Source organism: Sinocyclocheilus anshuiensis, unplaced genomic scaffold, assembly GCF_001515605.1.
Source record: "Sinocyclocheilus anshuiensis isolate Anshui unplaced genomic scaffold, SAMN03320099.WGS_v1.1 scaffold194, whole genome shotgun sequence".
Taxonomy (NCBI): Eukaryota; Metazoa; Chordata; class Actinopteri; order Cypriniformes; family Cyprinidae; genus Sinocyclocheilus; species Sinocyclocheilus anshuiensis.
Window position 1 is genome coordinate 2,492,467 of NW_015546074.1, and position 14,848 is coordinate 2,507,314.

The window sequence follows — 14,848 nt, forward strand, 5'->3', positions numbered from 1 at the left end:
AATAAAATAAAATAAAATAAAATAAAATAAAATAAAATAAATAATATAATATAATATAATATCAAATAAAACCTAAAGAAAGATTGCAAGTGACATTGCAAGTGATTGCAAGAAAAACACTGGTAACAATTGGAGGGAAACGGGTAAAATCCATGGAATTAGAGAAAAAAAAAATTATTGTTGTGCCTTTAGATGTCAGAATCGGAATCAGAGCCGATCCTCCCTATACGCAATACACGCAAGCTGCGTAGGGCCCCCGAAACACCAGGGGGCCTCCTTGCTCTCAAAGATGATTTAATTTTAGTTTTGTTTTTGAATTTGGCCAGCAGTTATGAAAACATGAATGATCATTTATTTTAATGCGGTGCGCTGTCACCCTTTCTACGTAAAGTCAGTCAAATCATGTAATGTGAATGTCGTACAGTCTTACTCGAGACTAAAAAACGAGTTGAAAGTGTACCGAGCCATGGAAGAGATACTGTTTCTCAAGCGCTTTCCGCGAGTGCGATTCGAGACAGAGTGAAACACGGACAAATGCGTTTCATTTATTCGTTCATAACCACTCATACCCTACTACACATTATATATTTATCTATAACATTAATATTTAAACCTATAACATTTTACATAACATTTACCTATTTTATCTCACAATTCTGACGTTTTCTCGCAAATGCAAGTTTATATCTCCTAGTTTGGACTTTATAACTCGATTTAACTCAACAATTGTGAGTTTGTCAATTCTGAGGGAAAAAAAAGCCAGAAGTGTGCGATATAAAATCATGATTCTGAGCCAAGTGGGGGAAAAAAGAGAATGACGAGTTGATTTTTATTTATTTATATTTGTATCAGAATTGTGAGATATAATCTCGGAATTGTGAGGGAAAAATTCAGCATTTTTAAATATAAACTCAAGATTACCTTTTTTTTTTATTTGTTTATTCCATGGCTTCCATAGACTGCTACTTTAAAACTGTAATTTTCTGCCACCAGATAGGCTCCGCCCACAACAAAACGTCATCACTGTTGGCAAACACAAATTGGTCTATTGGCTGATAGACTTGGCTTTTGAACGCTCTTGTGTGTTTCTGTGTAAGCGTTCGGTGAACAGCGTGATCACAGACATACTGTATCTGTTAAGCGCGTGAACACAATGGCCAATCAGAGGTGTTTGAGAATCCACACAACAGCACTCAAAATGCTAGCAGGAAATGCTGGTATCGTAGCATCAACTGAAGTTTGCTGTGGCTTAACAGAGGCAGCCATGTCCTCTTTGAGAGTCCAGAGAATCATCTAGGTTTCCCTCCGCATCTTAATTTCCTTGAAACGAAGCAGCCACCATGCTCGCTAGTTTGCTAGTTGCGCTAGCCTTTTTAGATTGCGACGCAGCACTTACTCATTGTGCACAGATTAGTTTGTAGTCTCTTCTATGAATGAATTAGCCGATGCAAAGTGTCTTCTGAATATAACAAAAGGAAATGGCAATGTCAATGAGAGTTGCTGATCATTTTCTTGTAGTACTAACAGAAATGCAGGGGTGACAATCAGGTAATTTTAGCGTGTGAAGTTTTCAGTAAACAAGCGATTAAGTCCTCTACATTTTGTGCACATTCTGTTTTCATGCTGTGATTCCTTTAGCAGCAGCCGCTTTTAAGTTACTTCCCTTTTAAGAACCCTCTCTTATTAGTTAACCAGTTGATACATATGAGATGGTACTTAATAAATCAAATAGTAGAGTAAATAAAAGAAGTCGGAAAGGACACGTTTCTAGTGAGCGGAGGAGTTAGTAATATTGAGCCTCTTTCAGAAATTCTCCCTTTATCTCCACTTAGAGATAAAGCATAGAGAATAGAAGTAATATTAAATGTCCAAACTTCAAATATAATCTTTATCTTAGCTTCTGTCTGTTCTGTGGCCAGTGGGTCGCCAACAGAAGCTAATTATCATGTCTGTTTGCCTAAAGGTAGGTGATCGTATTAATTGTGCATGTCACAGCACCATTTATCAGTAGAGTTACTATGGTCTTCTCAAGCGAGGAATATCCGTCCTTTCATTACAGAAGTCGTTCATTGGCATGGTACTTTAATTGCACTTACATCTGAATCTGCTCAGAGCAACCTCATTACAGCCTACAGGAACAAACATGTCATTACGACATCTGTCATGTCGAGCTATAATGGTCGCAGTTAGGACTAGACAAACCGAATTACTCCACAATCTAGATTAATCAGCAGCATTGAGCCAATAAGCATGAACTCACATGGAATCTACATCCGACACATTTGTAGCCGGACATGTGCAATTACATAAACCTAATGAAGTAATTCAACTGCCCTGAAGGCTTTACAACAGCCTACGAGATGGTGCTCTGGGCAACGGCCGATGTCAGTTTAATCATTTGACTAAAAACAGCAATTAATTCTTGTAGGGAGTTACAGGTTCAATCCACAGTTAATGAAAGTGACCTAATATTCAGGTATGAGGCTGAAAGAAAAGATTTGTGCATTCACACAATATAATGGGAATGCTACTTCTTTGTCACTGAATTATTATTTCATCAAAATATGAAACAAAATATATATAATATATAAAATATATCGCATTACACTTCATAAAAGTAGTCCTTGACTGATGCAGTATATTCTGAGTCTATATTATTTGAGTGACTGACACAACTTACCCCGAAGCAACCGGCTATTAAACTCTATATAAAAATCAATGAATGAATTAATTAAAAAAAATAATAATTATAAAAAATAGAAATGCTGCCTTGGCAACTAACTGGTTAGGTTGACGTATTAAAATAGCTAAAACTGAAATAAAAATAATTTAAAGCTATATAGAATTATACAAAAAATAATGTTGCTATTGTTAACTAAAACTAAAACTATTAAAAATTGGTATTGAAATACAGCTAAAATAAAAACCAAATATAAATATTAGATGAAAAAATATAAACTTAAAAAAAATGATTTAAAAAGACTGAAATCAATTTAAAATTTAAAAATTACTAAAACTGAAATTAAAAATAATTTAAAGCTATATAGAAATATAAAAACAAACTAATGTTGTTATTGTTAAAACTAAAACGATTAGAAACAGGTATTGAAATAAAGATTAAATAAAATAAAATAAAATATAAACATCAGATAAAAAAAAACGTAAAATTAAGGAACGTTGCCTTGGAAGCTATCTGAAATAATTAAGTTGACGAAGAAAATTACTCAAACTAAAACGGAATAAAAATAAATTAAAGCTATATAGAAATATTAAAAAACTAATAAAAAAATACAAAAGCACATAGCAAAAATTACTAAACTTTAACTGAAATGTGAAATTTAAAATGAAGCTAAAAACATAAAAAAAAAAATCTAACTCAAAATAATAATAAAAGCTATACCATACAAAAATAACACTGCATCTGGCACACTTTACCCCATAGCCTCATTTAATCATGCATTGCTTTAGCCAAAAATAACATCATAATATAGCATATATTTTTAGACCTTGATGCTCCAAGGTGGCACATCTTACCCACACTCTTATCTACTGACATCAGATAAAAAAAAAACGTAAAATTAAGGAACGTTGCCTTGGAAGCTATCTGAAATAATTAAGTTGACGAAGAAATTTACTCAAACTAAAACGGAATAAAAATAAATTAAAGCTATATAGAAATATTAAAAAACTAATAAAAAAATACAAAAGCACATAGCAAAAATTACTAAACTTTAACTGAAATGTGAAATTTAAAATGAAGCTAAAAACATTAAAAAAAAAATCTAACTCAAAATAATAATAAAAGCTATACCATACAAAAATAACACTGCATCTGGCACACTTTACCCCATAGCCTCATTTAATCATGCATTGCTTTAGCCAAAAATAACATCATAATATAGCATATATTTTTAGACCTTGATGCTCCAAGGTGGCACATCTTACCCACACTCTTATCTACTGATGGCATATTTTGTTATGAAACCTCATTAATAAGAGTTTTTTATGTATTTATTTTTATTTTTAGTTATTTATTTATTGAATGCATACAAACATGTTATTTCTCCTACAAGAGCTGATGATGTACCTAAAAACACAACAATAAAGACCTCCTCCTTGTTTAACGCCATAAAGCACTAGCTGTCATCCAGGTCTCTTCTCAGCTGTTATTCGATGTCTCTTTCATATCATACTTTTTTTTTTTCTCATAGCGTGTCTGTGACTCATCTGTACAGATGTAGATCTGTCAGCCAGCACAAAGGAGAGAGGCTTGGCTTCTCTCTGCACACAGCCTGCTTTCCTTTACTGGATTACTGATACGTGGCGGTACACAGCGTATAGATCCATGGCCGGCACTCAGCAGCTTAGAGCCCATTCTGCTAGGATAAGCTAACCCTCCATGGTGAGGAGAGAGCATCTTTAAGAGAGAGCATAAAGCATTCTCCCCGTCACACCTCACGTCAAAACGCTGTGATGCGCTAATGCTGCACTTCAGCTGCCGACACACTACCTTAAACGCTCAGCTGACACTGGATCTATCTGCACGTTTAGCTGGGCCCTCGGGCGACTGCGCTGCAATATGTTTCGGGGACTTTTTAGTCCCTCAGGCCCAATTTGTATGGCACATTCACAGAAAGCCAGCTACAAATGTCTTTTTTTTTTGTGAATTGTTAACTAAGGTGGGAAAGAAGCTGCTCTAATGGGAATATGACTGTAGAGGTGCTGTGAAGCCCTGACCTAAATGTGGGGTCACAGATGTAATTGGAGACCTTGAGTTTTATATAGATATTACATGCGATATTGTTTTGATCTGTGATGTGCGACATTCATGTGGACGTGTAGGGGACTACAAATATCAAGTGCACTTTAATGCTTTGGGTGAAATGTAGGAGACGTTTGATGAGCTTTAAAGAAAGCGCCGACCTGTCGGACATGTGGTGTGCAAGTACATGGTGGTCATGGTGCTCATGTGGGAGATGCAGGATTGATTCTGACCCTTAGGTCTCAATGATTCTTTCACACATACCAGCAATCAATAAAAAGATGAGCCTTTCTGAGTAATAATTACTGTAATGCTGAAAAATATCTTCCCTTAATGGGAATGGTTCTCAATAAGGGGGCCGGGGCCCACATGGGGGCCATAAGATAGCTTAAAATGATTCTTAAAAACAAATCAAGATGTAAACTGACATCATTCTTACTTGAATTTGTCCTCCTCAACAGCTGTCGTATTTATTTAAAGGGGTCATATGATGCGATTTCATGTTTTCCTTTCTCTTTGGAGTGTTTGTTACAAGCTGATTGTGCATAGATAAGACCCCTGAAGTTGCAAAGACTAAAGTCTCAAAACCAAAGAGATATTCTTTATCAAAGTTAAGACTCTGCCACACCAAGAATAGAAAAAAAAAAAATAAAAATCAAATCAAAAAAATTGTCAGTTTAAATAAATAAAATAATTTTCCCGTAATCCTTGAAACGTCTGTATTCTGTGGAAGGCCATTTATGCCACGTAAGAATATGATTATGACTATTAATTATGACAAAAAAGTCATAGTTATGATATAAAAGGTAATTTTGACCTTTTACATCCAAATCACAATGATCTTACCTAATTATATATATATATATATATTAGATAAGATCATTATGACAACGACTCAACAATTTTGACACATGAAATCATAACTATGAAATAAAAAAAGTTGTGATTTGGATGTAAAAGGTCAAATTTTTGACTTAAGTCATCTTTATGACATAAAAAGACAATATTATGACAAAAAGTAAATTATGACAATTTGAAACTGACATAAAAGTCATAATTATACAAATTTAAATTATGGCATAACAATTTTCATGACTCATAATTTCATCTCGTAATTTTGACCTTTTCTTTCATAATTCATAATCTCATAATTAGGATTTGCATGTCCTAATTTCTATCTTTTATATCATAACTATGACTTTTTTGACTAATTATGATTTACCAAAGTATAATGATTCTTCTTCTCTTATGTGACTCAAATAGGTTTCTATTGGAATCACGAAAATAATAATGGTTAATTATTATATTCTGCTGATGTTCAATGTTTTTTTTTTTTTTTTATAAAACAGTTTGAAAATAAGCAGTTTTGTTATTATTACAGCTGAAATACCAGAGGAAATATATAAGTATACATGATTCTGCCATTCAAAACGTTTCCATTTGGAGATCAACACAATACAGATACATTCCCTGATAATCAGCAGTAATGATTTATCTTACTAACCTCTAGTGATGGTCTTGATTTTATAGTTTTATAGCAAGAGAGTAGACATAAAAAAATCATCAGAGAACACTGACTCAGTCTTGAAGCATCCCTGCATGAATGTGACCCTTCAGCCACAGATTATCTATCACTTCTTATCAAGTCGTATAAGGGAATCTTTCCATCAATTTGATAAATCAGCTGAGTGAGTAACTCTATATTCATCTAAGCACTGTTCTGCACTGTCTGTTCTTCAGTGAAGGCACTCAGACTGTGAGCCTGAGCTACAGCACAGTCATTGGTTCACGTTTTAAGAAAAGATAAGAATCAAGCAGCTGGGGAAAAAAAAAAAAAAATCTGACAGCTTATGGCAGGGATCCTTGGGATATAAATTATTAAAATACTTTTCAGAGTCACCATTTCCCACATTAAACTGGAAAGGTTCTGGTAAAGCATTTAAATCCATGAGTCAAGCAAGCAGCAAGTCGACTGTATATAAATAACATAAGCAAGAAACAGCTACTTAACTATCTTACATAAACCCCAAGAGACTAAGAAATAAAACCAGCTCTCTTCTCTAAATAAAAAAAAAATAATAATAATAATTCTTGATTGCTTGGACTCTATACTACTTATATCACTAAAACATACATATGTATCCACATGATAATACACTGCTCATAAAATGTAATTATCATATGTGGCCTACAATGTCTTACACTGATAAAACTATGGAAATATCATATCACATGACATTTTCCTCACAGCCGACATATTTACGACCATAAGTGAGGGAACGCAAACACAGAGAATTTAAAAACACCTGAGAAACAATATCAAGAAAAAAAATCAATCATTGGTTTTAATCCACACCAAGTTCCAGGAATAATTATAGAGATCTGCAGTCAGCACAGACACTGCCAAACCTAACATATGCCGACATCTACATACCCACAATCCATCTCCGAACAGCGGGTGAGGGGGCTTTAAGAGTATAGAAGCACACTGCGAATCTCTCTTTCAAAAGTTACTTGTATAACACAACATTTTACAGTGTCCTTGTAACATGTTACATGTACTTACTCCAGTAATGACAGTAAATTATGTATAATTACATGCATCGAACCATTAACTAAACCCTAATCCTAAACCTGTAGTAATTACATGTTGTTACTTAATATTGCTCAGTATTTAAATGTATAATTACGCTGTAACAAGGATACCTTAAAATTAATTGTAACCATCATCTGTTGTTGCATTGTTTTTGGTCTGATTTAGTCATAACGTTACAAAAAGATTCACAATGATCCTGTCTGAATGTAACAGCAGCTTTTCAAGCAGCAGAAAGGGGTTCAAAGAAAAAAAGAAAAAAGAACATGTAAAGATCACAACAGTGTACATACTGTAAATTTTAAATGTCTCTGGGATTTATCATATATATATATATATATATATATATCATAATATATATATAGAGAGAGAGAGAGAGAGTTTATTTGATATTGTATTATATGTGACCTGTGCTGGCAAAATTAATCGGAATGCGCACAGACTAATTTTGAGCTACAGGCAAAAAAGTGAAAAATGTCAATTTTGCTTGCATTTGAAGTTTTCACAAAAATTAGATCATTAAACCCTTGTCTAGCGATCCGAATGTTCCAGATAGTAATTAAACATATAAAATTATCTTTATTTGTATGTTTTCTGAGAGGTGTACCTACCTCTCTGCTCACTTCTTGACGACTGGTGCTTCCTCTCAGCACAAGTTTAACATTGTAAAGTGCAGCATTCCAGCTTTGTGAAAATTCATAGCAAATTCTCGATGGCATGAGCCTGAACCAGTGAAATGTGATGTTCAAACCCATGCTGATGTAAACAAAACGATCGCGCTGACTGACACATCCGAAGCGTGCACATAAAGACTGTCTGTCTCATTAAAGTTAATATAACAATTAAAGACGAGGGAATCGCTTGCTGCTCTTGATTGAACTGCTTTTGTATATATATATCATAATATAGACAGATGTCATGATTAAAGCTTGTGCAGAAATAAATGTACATTTTTAGTATACATATTATGTTTCTATCTGCTGTTTTGAATTAAATTGTTAAAGTTGTATGTGTACATTGAGAATCACAGTGAAATGGGCCATAATAATTATTTTCAGCACATATATGTGATTACCAACAACAATTAATAGAATTGTGTATGTTCAGGTTTTCAATTGGTGTTACAACTCACCCCACCTGCTGTTACAACTCACAATCACCAAAGGTAGTGGAGTAGTTTGTAACATCAGCACTTTATATTATGACATTAGTTTAGAAATAAGCAGCTGATTACAAAACAGACAAATATGAAAATGTTATATCAGTATCTGAGACATTTATCGCAAAACAACAACAACAACAAAACAACGTGTTACAACACTCCGCCAGTCTCCTCTACATGGCGTTCATTACACAAAATGTATACTGTATCTACTGAGACATACACCACATCAATAATCAATATTAATACTGTAACATAATATTGACTCTTTATGCAGCAACCAGCTGTAGCTCTCTTGGCAGACATATATATGGACTACAAGTCAATAAAAGTCCAGCAGCAGTGAGTCATGTTTTTGCAGTGGCACACCGTCAATGGTTATTATTTATTTTATTTACGCACACATCCTTTTGCAACTCGTGCGGAACTTATAGGAAAAAAAACACAAAGGTGTGTAAGTGTTGACAGAGTACTGTGAGATCCGTGACCCGTGGGGCGCGGCGGCGCGCGATCCGCCTGCGGGATTCAGAAACAGTCAAAGTGGGACAGCAGTGCGCACCGACTCGCTGCAGTCTGACCGCCGGGGCTCCATGCACATCTGTCCGCCCTGAAATATTCCTGCTATCTATAAACTACACAGTCTAACAACTGTTATCGCTACTGTACATAAATGCATAGGCTGTATCTCCAGCCTTTACTTGCACACCGTGCGTCTCGAAGAGAAAATCTTATGCTACGACGACCCCAAGATGTAGAATCTTGCAAATACCAGAGCGCGCTGCGCTTGAAACGTGCGATTGTCCGACTTAAACAAGGGCTGGTCAACTAATACTCAAAAAAGAGCTTGAAAAAAAGAGCATCCATCACCCGTAACGAGTCAAGTTCAACTTGTTTTGCACGGTCAAATCACACCATGAACATTTAACAAACCTGCGCGTAACTGCGACTGCATTGCAGATATCAGAATACATGAACCATTTGAATCAATTTGGAATAAGAAGGACAAAATAAAAAAACACATTTGGAATAAGAAGGTCGTTACTGAATCAGTGTTCCCAAAGTTACATAAACAATAAATACAGCCCATAAGACGCATCAAATCACACTGAAAACTGCGCGTAATTGAGTTGTTGTGCTGCGTAAGCGAACCTTATGAATCAGTTTGGAACGAGCGCATGGTTCTGCGTCTAAAGTTGCTAATTTGATGGATGATGGGTCGCAAACATAATTGAAATTAACTACAAACAACTTCCCACGCACATGCAAGAGAATGTGCGCTGAACTCAAATCTGCACTGTCATCATCATGCCACTAAACGCACGTACTGTATATGACCTGTCCAAAAGCGCGAGCTACTTATGAAATATTATCCCTGATGTAATTGAGCACGGGGCTTATGATAATGTGTGCTTAAATCAGACTGGCATTTCCGTTCTCCCTGCCAACTCCCACCACACCCAGAGGGCATCACACTGTGGCCGCACATCCCAGGGTTCTTACCTTTAATGACAATCCCACAGAAGCTGTAGAGCACAAAAAGCAAGTGCTGTTGGAGCATCATATTCTCTTGGAGATGCTTGCGTCCGTGTTCTCCCTGCACTGATGCTGATGCTGATGCCGCTTATCCAGGTGGATGGTGCGCTCTCACTCGGGCTCGGATCGCATGGATGGAGCAAACCCGAATCTCCTGTCCAGATCCGACGGATATGTCGCCTGCAGCAGTTACTGTACCCGGGCTGGGAGAAGATGCTGCCCGCACTGGCAATGCTGTGAAAGTGGCACTTCAGCCCCTGCCTGAGTCTCTGCCTCTCCAGAGCTCCGCAGCAGACGCGGGTCCCGCCCACTTCAGATTGACACATGGAGACGCTTTACCGATAGTACAGACGCGCAGTTGATCACGCTGATTAATAACTTTCTGTCGATTTGGGATGTTTGGTTGCACTTTAGACAACAGTGTTCATGTTACGTTCTGCTGTCCCGTATTAATTAGGCTCATGTAATCATCGTAATATGCCTGTTTAATTGAAAATACCGTTCATGTTGTTCATTAGTACGGGACATCAGGGATGTTGGAACACAGAGTGAGTTGTAACACCATCAATTTAACCAATTAGGAATGAGCTACAGGGGTGAAATCGCTGTCTTGTAGTAGGCCTACAAGTATAATTGTCATGGTTATATAATTTGATTTGTGATCATGCTAATGGGTTTTAAAGGACAGAACTGAATCTGAATCAGCACGTTCACTTGTTTGATTTGATTTGTAACATCCACACAATCATCTACATGTGTTATATATATATATATATATATATATATATATTGATGTGGTGGTTGTGACACTTTCCAGTGTACTTCTGCTGGATCTGCAAAGATTGCACAAATTGGGACAGTGTATAGACCTAGATTTGTCATTATTATGAGAGTTATTAACACAGTTATGAATAGTTATTAACACACACAAACTGGGTTATAATAGGAAGCTCTCACATGCCCACATATTATTTAAATTAATATTTAATATACTGGTGGTTAAAAGTTTGGAATAATTAAGATTTGTTAATGTTTTTGAAATAAGTACCTTATGCTCACATATATATATATATATATATATATATATATTGATGTGGTGGTTGTGACACTTTCCAGTGTACTTCTGCTGGATCTGCAAAGATTGCACAAATTGGGACAGTGTATAGACCTAGATTTGTCATTATTATGAGAGTTATTAACACAGTTATGAATAGTTATTAACACACACAAACTGGGTTATAATAGGAAGCTCTCACATGCCCACATATTATTTAAATTAATATTTAATATACTGGTGGTTAAAAGTTTGGAATAATTAAGATTTGTTAATGTTTTTGAAATAAGTACCTTATGCTCACCAAAGATTTATTTGATCAAATACTGTAATGTACATCTTAAAATACGTTTTAAGATGTTTTCTGTCTGAATTTATATTAAATGCAATTTATTGCTGTGATGGCAAAGCTGAATTTTCACCATCATCACTCCGATCTTAAGTGTCACATGATCCTTCAGAAATCATTCTAACATGCTGATTTGGTGCTCAAAATATTTTGTATTAGCAATGTTGAAAAAGTTGTGCTGCCTAATATTTTTTGTGGAAACCATGATACATTACCATTAAAAAGCTTGAGATAAGTATGATGAGAGAGAGAGAGAGATAAATTATTTTATTCAGCAAGGACACAATAAATTGATCAAGCGGCAGTAAAGACATTTATAATATTACGAAAAATTATATTTCAAATAAATGTTAATAACTTTTAATTTGAACATTCTATTCATCAAAGAACCCTGAAAAATGTTTTTTTCCCAAAAATGTTTTCAATTGTTTTCAACATTGATGATAAAAAGAACCATTAATAATATGTGTATATTATATTATATTATATTATATTAATACACAATCTACACTACAGTGCTCATACATGTTACATCTGGCTGAAATTTGCCTCATCACTCTTTTTGAGCTGTAATATGACTGGAAGGTCATTTTGACATGACAAAAGATGTAAGAGGGCTTCTTTTTTGTGAATATAAAATATTGACAGATTAAATTAGATTACATTTAGAAAAGTAACACAAACATCCATCTGAGAACCAGTTTTGGATATCTGTGTGGACTAGAAGGATTTTTTGTTGGATTGTTTTTGTTGTTGTTTTGTATTGGAATAATTCTGAGATCTCAAGTGAAAAAAAAGGAATAATGTTTATCTAAGTTGTTAGCATCTTTAATTGGGTCTCCAGGCATTCTATCAGCAACGAGACCGTGCCATTCTCACATCATTACTTTATTTCTCATATTGCAAGTATCAGTTTCTTTAGAGAGACATGCATGCATGTATGAAGTTGCATTAAATGATCTGCATAAACAGCAGAAAAATATATTACTGAAGAATGTAGTTTTTGCCACCTTTATGTGCCTTCAAATTTGTTTCCATTCATTAGATGGTTATTTCATATACATATTTCGTATACATAAAGAAATCTATTATACTGCAAAATATTATTTAAGATTTAATATTTAATTACTCTCAGTTATAATAAATGTGCATGTGCCAGAACCACACTTTACATACTAATACCTACTAATAAAACTAGATCACTTTGCAACTGAATAAGATGAAAAAAGATTGTGTTCTGTTGGCACAGCTACAGAAGGAAAGTGAGAATGAAGAGTCAAGCGCAACAGAGCCGGATGGCTTTCCAAGCAGCTGGATATTCGTCTTCCTTCCACACGTTCTAGGATTGGTGTGCCAAATTGGGCTGGTGTCCATCCATGACTGAAAACAGAGGGCTAAAACCGTGCTTGTAGTCCGGGCTCTCTCTCCAAACCCATCGAAAGGATTTTACACCTGATTTCACATGGCGCTTGCCAAATTTCTTCCAATTTAACACAGAGACCTGACTTGCCTGTCCGGAGTCTGGCCGTGGTTAAACTTTTGTCTCTGCTGAATCACTCATATGAGGCTCAGTAAAGCCAGTTTTACAAAAAGCATAGCTGAGGCCAATTGGCTCAAGTTCTGAGCAACTTAAACTCAAGCTATAGAAGAACTGGGACAGAGGATATATACAGTAGCACAAGAAAGATTTATGGTTGATGGCAAATGGTTATATCCTTCATCATTTCATTGAGCCATAGAAAAGGAATTTCACTCAGGGGCTTTGCAAAATATTAAAGTTAATAGAGCATAACCTCTGGATAGCAGAGGGGCATTTTAAGACAAAAGCAGGTAAAGGCTTTCATTTCTATGAGACGTATACAACATGCATAGAAAGAAGTTATAGAGTCTGTCTGCACTGTTACTTAGTCACATTTTGAAAACCAGTCTAAATTCAACACTGCTTTTCTTATAAAATATTCTCAGGTCAGCAAGGTCTTTTGTATTTGTGTGTATTGCAAATCCATCTACATGAGAAAATAGAGTAGAAGGGTCCTCAGACTCTCATTTTGCCCTTTACTTTAATGCTTTTGACATTGACATCCATTCAAAGGAAAAATGTACAGATTTTTTGACTTTGCAATCTTTAATACAAAAAAAAAAAGTGTTAACTTCATACTCTAAAGGACTTTTTTCAGTGATGTCACATGCGGTTTATTGGGTTACTATAACCACATTTAGCCATTGTTTTAGCAAACTCTCATTCGCGAATAAAATCAAGCCCAGTCTTACTTTGAATATTTTAGGTGGAAATATGTTAGTTAGAGGTGGGGATCTGATTCATGTCAGTGACTTCAATTCTACTGAATTGGCTCACCAAAAAGCAGTAGCGGCTCCTGACCATAAATTTAGATGGGGCAGATTCTGGGTCGTAGCACTACCTTAAGCTACAAGTAATATAATTAACATATAATTATGATTAACTGCTTGTAAGTTTTACATTCTAATAGCTGAATGCAGAAGCATGTTTAGTGGAGGTCTCATGCCCCTGTGTAATTCAGCCTGAGGGTTGGACTATAACGATGATTGACAGGCTCATATGCAATAAAATGTTATCTTAGAATTATATTAATGTAGTATTTTTGGTGTTTGAATGCACCTATTGGAAACATATTTTAATATGTTGCTTAAATGTGTTTCGAAATGGGTTAATAGCAGATATTACATTAGATAAATGTAACGGCAAGAGGCGGCAAAATTAATAAAGTTGTGTAAATATGTAATGTCACTCGCTGTCTGGGATCGTGATTGTTATTTTAAAAAATTAACGCTAACAGAAGAAACCAGATTGGCCGACTCATACACATTCATTCAATGGATGGACGATCTGACAGGAGTGACCTGACACACCTATAGAGAAACCGAGCGTGCATAGTAAATAGAAACTGAGGGCATATAAATATTTAGATGCCTATAACTACGCACTAACAGTGGCAATTGTAAGCAAACACAACTGCTTGAACACACACCTGACACATATAAAATGGGCCTTCACTGTTCCCTCTCTCTACAACTGCACTTATGGCAATTGTAGAAAGCGAGACAACGGTTTCCTTTATGTTTAGCCTCTGGTCGTTAGTTAACTTGTTCCCCAATTTCTGATTAGGTGGGCATGCATGAGAAATCTTTAGACTTGTAACCAAACCATAATCCATACCAACAAAAGACAATAGTTTATTTAACCTTAACTGATATGAAGTGTGTGCTGCAAACTGAAGCATTTTTGATAATCGTTTCTGTCCAGTCTACTCGTTTTATTGCCTTTAACCACAGCTGTCATCGTTTTTTTTAGTCTGGCAATGGGAGCGGGTATGTGATAAAATTTCAAATTGGAGCATGTATTCCATCGATTCTGA

General features: G+C 35.3%; 1 protein-coding gene across 4 annotated transcripts in view; it reads right to left on the reverse strand.

Moving 5' to 3' along the window:
- LOC107699843 (cell adhesion molecule 2-like) overlaps positions 1-10,287 on the reverse strand; it is a 264,993-nt gene extending 254,706 nt beyond the window's left edge. For all 4 annotated transcript variants that reach the window (XM_016501248.1, XM_016501245.1, XM_016501247.1 and 1 more), the window contains exon 1: positions 10,018-10,287. In XM_016501248.1, the coding sequence (XP_016356734.1) occupies positions 10,018-10,078 (61 nt within the window). In that variant the 5' untranslated portion in view covers positions 10,079-10,287. The remainder of the gene's footprint in view (positions 1-10,017) is intronic.
- Between the last annotated feature and the right edge of the window lie 4,561 nt (positions 10,288-14,848).